This window comes from Myotis brandtii, unplaced genomic scaffold (genome assembly GCF_000412655.1).
Source record: "Myotis brandtii unplaced genomic scaffold, ASM41265v1 scaffold187, whole genome shotgun sequence".
In the NCBI taxonomy this organism is placed as follows: domain Eukaryota; kingdom Metazoa; phylum Chordata; class Mammalia; order Chiroptera; family Vespertilionidae; genus Myotis; species Myotis brandtii.
The window spans coordinates 1,601,167-1,607,460 of NW_005356944.1; the positions used below are offsets into that span (position 1 = coordinate 1,601,167).

Sequence of the window (6,294 nt, forward strand, 5' to 3'; positions counted from 1 at the left end):
ATAGCGACAGGTCATCCACTGTTTGGTCCATTTGCATATTAGCCTTTTATTATATAGGATGTAGTCCACACTCCAGGAACAGTACCTGACACATGGTCTGAATGAATAATGTTGTATTGTTCTTATAACTACAAACTTAATGTCCAAGACAACCTAGAAATACTCTGTGAATCCCCATAAGTAAGGAATGAAGTCCCTTCACAGTCCCACCCAATTCAACAGCCTCCCAAACCTTCCGGACCTGCCCTCTCCCCGCCATCGACACCCCCCACAGCCACTAGGAGACGCGGAGGCCCGCCACCCCCAAAGCACAAACACTAGTAGCAAGTGACCCGCGCGGCGCCCACGTGACTGGCGTCGCACCCGGTGAGCGTCACGTGACGGACTCAGCTTTCCTCCAATCGTTGTGCATGTTGTGGAGATTCCACCCAGGACCCGGCCCGAGATTTAAAACACCCGATTCTCCCTGCCAGCAAACGGGCCGTCCTCCCGCTCCCAGCTGGGCAGTGGGGTCTTTCAAAGGTCCTACTCTGGAGTGGCACCAGGAAGCCCGGGCCTAGAACGCGCTTGGTCCCGGAAGTGACGTCTCCCAGAGGGGCCGGAAGTGGCAGTGGAGGGAGGGAAGATGGCGGAGGTGGTGAGTCCGGTGCCCGGGGCGGGGCGGAGGGAGCCAGGGGAGGTGGGTAGAGCCCGAGGACCCCCAGTAGCCGACCCTGGCGCCGCGCTGTCTCCCCAGGGGGAGATAACCGAAGGCTGCCGCCTGCCGGTGCTGCGGCGGAACCAGGACAACGAAGATGAGTGGCGTGAGTGACGTCGGGGGGCGGGGCTAAGCGACCTGAGGGCGAGGGGCGGGAGGGAGTCAACCGAACCCTCGGGAGGAGGAGGGACCTCGGGAATTCTGGGGCGGGCGGGGCGCAGATACACAGGAGGGGCGTGGCTTGTAGCGGCTCCGCGATGGGTAGGGCGGGGCTTGCAGGGGGTGGCACTGGGTGACCAGGGGCTTGGGCGAGAGCTGCCTAGTGCTGGGGCTTAGAGATCGGGCTTGGGAGTGTAGTTCAGGTCGTAGAAGGGTGGCGCCTCCGGCCTGACCCTTCCATGGCCCCTATGCTGTTCCCCAGCCCTGGCCGAGATCCTGAGCGTGAAGGACATCAGTGGCAGGAAGCATTTCTACGTTCATTACATTGACTGTGAGTGCCGGACTGGGGTAAGGAGGGGCCGCTGGGTAGAGTTGGGGGATGGTCTCTGGCATTCCTTCCTGAGCCATCCCCACTGCTGCAGTCAACAAACGCCTGGATGAATGGGTGACCCACGAACGGCTGGACCTGAAGAAGATTCAGTTCCCTAAGAAAGAGGCCAAGACCCCCACCAAGAACGGACTTCCTGGGTCCCGCCCTGGCTCTCCAGAGAGAGAGGTGGTGAGTAGGTCCCCTACTTCACCTCTTCTCTCCTGCCTCCTACTTCTCTCATCTCTTGGCTTCAGTGGTTCCTGGATGGGCTGGAGGCAGCACCCTCCCATCCTGGTTTCGGCTTGCAGAGGATGGGGACCAAATCGCAGATGTAGCTTCCTGAGTCCAGCGGCTCTTCCTGTGTCCTTGAGAGGGTGGGGTTTGATGACTCCATGCTGAGGGGCCCCCCACTCCCCTGCCCCATCCCACCACCATCCCCACCCCAGAGGAAGACCCTGGACCTATCTCTACAGCCGGCCTCCGCGCAGGCCAGCGGGAAGACCTTGCCAATCCCGGTCCAGATCACACTCCGCTTCAACCTGCCCAAGGAGCGGGAGGCCATTCCCGGTGGTGAGCCCGACCAGCCGCTCTCCTCCAGCTCCTGTCTGCAGCCCAACCACCGCTCAACGGTACCCTCAGCAATTCCAGGGACCTTGCTTTCCTCTCAGGTCCCACCTTCTCTACCTTCTGACCCACCTTTCTTGGTTTCTCTCTGCAGAAACGGAAGGTGGAGGTGGTTTCACCAGCAACTCCAGTGCCCAGCGAGACAGCCCCAGCCTCAGTTTTTCCTCAGGTGAGTCCTCCAAACCACTTTTTCTCTCCTTCCTTTCTTCTACCTTCTGGTAGCCCCTTTCAAACGCATCTCACAGCCACTTCTATTCCTGTCATCTCATCTACAGAATGGATCAGCCCGCAGGGCAGTGGCAGCTCAGCCGGGACGGAAGCGAAAATCAAATTGCTTGGGCACTGATGAGGTAGCTCTCGGGACGGGGGAAGCTGAGTAAAAAGGAAGGGACACAGGCAGGTGGAGAGTTTAGTGGCTAGTTTAAAAATAAACAACAGTGGAGGGCAGCCATGGTGGTGCTATTAGGAGCTAAGCCGAACTGGTTGGCGATCTTTCCAAAGTTTTCAATGAAAATTTTCTAAATCTTGGTTCCTTTATCTGGAGGGTGCGGGTTATATAGTACCTCCCCCACAGGGTTGCTGTTAGGCTTGAACAAGAGAACCTGGGGGGGCGGGCAGTGCTGTGTGAGCTGTAGTCTCCTGTAACCCAGTGCCTTTCACTGGCCCTGGGCAGGACTCCCAGGACAGCTCAGATGGAATACCATCAGCTCCGCGCATGACCGGGAGCCTGGTGTCTGACCGGAGCCACGACGACATCGTCACCCGGATGAAGAACATTGAGTGCATCGAGCTGGGCCGGCACCGCCTCAAGCCGTGGTACTTTTCCCCGTACCCACAGGAGCTCACCACACTGCCAGTCCTCTATCTCTGCGAGTTCTGCCTCAAGTATGGCCGTAGCCTCAAGTGTCTGCAGCGTCACTTGGTATGAAGGGTCCCAGGTACTGCCCTCCTACCACCCCATCCTTCGCCTCCCCTGATCCTCCTCTCTTCCTCAGACCAAGTGTGACCTGCGACATCCTCCAGGCAACGAGATTTACCGCAAAGGCACCATCTCCTTCTTTGAGATTGATGGACGGAAGAATAAGGTCAGTGACTGAGGCACAGTGCGGAGCCCTTGGAACTTGGAGTCTGGGGGAAGTCAAAGGAGAAGCTTCTTCCTTAGGAAAACACCAGTCTGGCCAACGAGTTGGCTCACCCCATTTTTATTGAGTTCCTGCTGAAGGGCAGGTGCTGGGAGATAAAAACATGACCAGGAATTAGACAAAAATCTCTGCTGAGAGCTCACAGTCCATGGAGAAAACAGACACACCAATTGCCACTTTATTTATTTTTTTAATCCTCATCCAAATAACAATTTTTCCATTGATTTTTAGAGAAAGGGAAAGACAGAGAAATGTCAATGTGAGAGAAACACATCGATTGGTTGCCTCCTGCACGCATGCTGACTGGGGCCTGGGTCAGGGCAGAGCCCTGCAACCGAGGTACGTGGCCTTGACCGGAATCGAACCTGGAACCCTTCGGTCTCCAGGCCGACACTCTATCCACCGAGCCAAACCAGCCAGGCCCCATGACCACTTTAGATCTCCCAGTGTGTTAAGTATCCTGGAGCAAAGGGTGGGTTATTAGGACCCAGAGGAGGTAGTCACCGAAGCTTCACAGAAGAGGTGACTTTTGAGCCTTGACATGAAGGACAAGGGACTCGCAAGCAGTGGGGTTCTGAAGGGCAGGCGTGGATGTATAGTGATAGTAGGTGTTGAAGGGCAGAGGATGAGGGAAAGCTGTTACAAGGGACAGAGCTCAGGAGGTGGGAATGAGGCCAGTTGGGGAGAGTTGGGGACACCGTAAGTTTGAAGCTTCAAGCCTGCTTTAGCCTGTGGTTGTGGGGAGGAGTAACCTGGAGGGACCGTTGAGAGACTCCCCCATTCCTGGGGCCTACAAGGTGGTGAGGGAGAGGGAGAGGCAGGCACCTTGACTGGCAGGGGAGAGCTCTGGCTTGGGTGCTGGGGGAGCTGCTTTAACTACTGTTCTGTATTCAGGGTGGACTTGGCATCCAGGCGGCAGTGCCCAGCAGGTAGTTAAAAAGTCATGTCTGAAATGCAGGATAAATTATGTGCAGAGGTAAAATAGCAAAATTAATAGGTTTTTTGGGCAGGGGGCTCCTAAGGCTACTTTTGTAAGTTCCAGAATGCCTTACCTCAGTTGTAGACAATCAGGTCAGTTCCTAAGAGGTGTGACTGTAGGCAAAAGAATTGTATTATTTGACAGCCAGACTCCTAAGACTGTCACATGGGCAGAGCTGCTCTCATAGGCCTCGTCAGTCTTCGTGGTACATGTCAGTTTGTTGACTGTCGTTAACTATAGGGGAGGGCAGTGGAGGTCCCCCAGGGCCAATGGGCTGGTCCATGGGCTTCTCAACACCGCACAGTGGCCCTGCCTGATGGAATCAGTTGGGTCTCAGGGAGGAACGCTTGTCCCCTCTCAGCCTGGGCTACAGAGAAGCTCCTGGTTGACCCTGTCCCGTGGCCATGCTGGGATCAGGGCACCGAGCAGTGACAGGCCGTTTCCTTTGCAGAGTTATTCCCAGAACCTGTGTCTTCTGGCCAAGTGCTTCCTCGACCACAAGACCTTGTACTACGACACAGACCCTTTCCTCTTCTACGTCATGACGGAGTACGACTGCAAGGGCTTCCACATTGTGGGCTACTTCTCCAAGGTGAGCTCATCCTGCCTCTCCCTCAGCCCTGCTCTGCCCTGGGCCAGCCCCTCCCCTCACTCACCTGCCACTTTTCAGGAAAAGGAATCGACAGAAGACTACAACGTGGCCTGCATCCTGACCCTGCCCCCCTACCAGCGCCGGGGCTACGGCAAGCTGCTGATTGAATTCAGTGAGTACTTGCGCTCATGGCCAGGGGCTGGGGCGCCAGTGCTCCCATCGCATATGCTGCCTCGCTGTGATTCTCAGCCCAGTCACCTTGGCCAGAAATCAAGATGGGACTCTTCCAAGATGCTTTCATTCTCAGGTTGACTGCCCTGCTTGTATTAGGTTCTCAGCCCCTCACTGTTCCTTGACCAAGGTTCTAAGCATCACCCAACTTTCCCCAGATTTGACTCATATCCTGCCCAGGGCCATGAGCTAAAGCCGAGTGAGCCGCTGTTGCTCATCCCTCTGCTACTGTATTGTCATGTAAGTTCCTGGATGAGGACCAGTTGTTTCCTGAGCTTGGTAGACAGATGTTCAAAATGCTGTTAATTCAGCAAAGAGATGGAAACACTGACTTGCATGGTTATGGCCCATATTCTTCGTTTTCTATCAGGTCAGTCTCTTAAAGCCCAGAAGGGACTCTGCCCCTCATCCTTCATGAGCTCGCCAGTGTCCCCTCCAATCCCAAGTCTCCCTTCTGCTTCCCAGCCTCCCTCTCCCGTTCTGTTCAACTCACCATTCACTGAGATAACCGAGCTGAGCGGGAAGACGGGGAGGGAGCCTTCGCTGTTTGGGAAAGACAGAGGCTGGACTTGACCAGGTCACGGCCCACTTGAGAAATGTTATTGGTAGAACGATGCTGCGACGGCCTCACATCTTCAGAAAGCCCTCAGCCTGGTAAAGCAGGTGATGCTGAACAAAGTCCTGGAGGTCAGACCTCAATGGAGAGGGGGTGCAGGCAGGGCTACCAAGGACGTGTGCTCAGTTTGGCAGACAAGGTGGGAGGGTGTTAGGAGGGGCACTGATGCGGGGCTAGGCGTTCCCTACAGCTGAGGAGGCCAGTGGTGTCCAGTTGACCGGTCAGGACTTTACACGCACCATGACCCAGCAAGGTTAGGTAGGAACCCAGTGTGTTCCATCCTCTTCCGTGCTTCCTCTCTCCAAAGCACGATCCTCTGTCCTCAACACTGGCTTTCTCGGTGGAAGTCATGAGGTTGGGCAAGAGGGCCAGACCGGCTGATAAAGATGAACCGAGGAGGAAAGCAGAACGGGCTATGGTGCAACACAAAGCGGTTATGACTGAGGATGAGGAAGGGTGGAGACATCCCAGGGCCCTGACGGGCGAAGACTGCACTCACTGCCCAAGGAACGTGAGGCCTTGCAGTGTTTTGCAGGTCTGAGTTCTCACCAGGAACTGCCAGTGGTCAGCAGGCGAGAGGAGGGCAGAGCAGTCGAGAGTGGGAGGGAGAGAACCGAGAGGGAGGACTGTCTTCCCTGACGTGGGAAGCTCTTTGGTGCTCCTTGCAGCCTCACAACCACCTGGTCAGGTCACAGCTGGGGGGAGCACCTCAGGCCTGGTCCACAGGTGGGGTCTGCTCTGCTTCCCTCCTCACACCCCCAAGTACAGAGCGAGTGTGGGATGGCACAGGAAAAGTGGAGGCACTCTTTCTAGAAGCCATTTTCTCTGCCTCCCACACCCCACCTCTAAACCCCTGCCCTAACCCTACCACCCTCCTAGCTGGT

The 6,294-nt window shown here is 56.1% G+C and overlaps 1 protein-coding gene across 4 annotated transcripts; it reads left to right on the forward strand.

Moving 5' to 3' along the window:
• Window positions 1-329: 329 nt before the first annotated feature.
• KAT5 (K(lysine) acetyltransferase 5) lies at window positions 330-5,786 on the forward strand. Of its 4 annotated transcripts, XM_005864246.2 has the most exons (11): window positions 330-637; window positions 737-803; window positions 1,119-1,187; window positions 1,279-1,415; window positions 1,700-1,855; window positions 1,945-2,019; window positions 2,126-2,200; window positions 2,524-2,772; window positions 2,846-2,935; window positions 4,423-4,563; window positions 4,642-5,786. In XM_005864246.2, the coding sequence occupies exons 1-11, from the start codon at window positions 626-628 to the stop codon at window positions 4,873-4,875; spliced, it is 1,305 nt and encodes a 434-aa protein (XP_005864308.1). In that variant the 5' UTR covers window positions 330-625; the 3' UTR covers window positions 4,876-5,786. The 4 variants fall into 4 exon arrangements, with proteins under 4 accessions (XP_005864308.1, XP_005864310.1, XP_005864307.1 ...); XM_005864248.2 differs by lacking the exon at window positions 1,700-1,855; XM_005864245.2 differs by having other exon boundaries at window positions 611-803.
• Window positions 5,787-6,294: the final 508 nt, after the last annotated feature.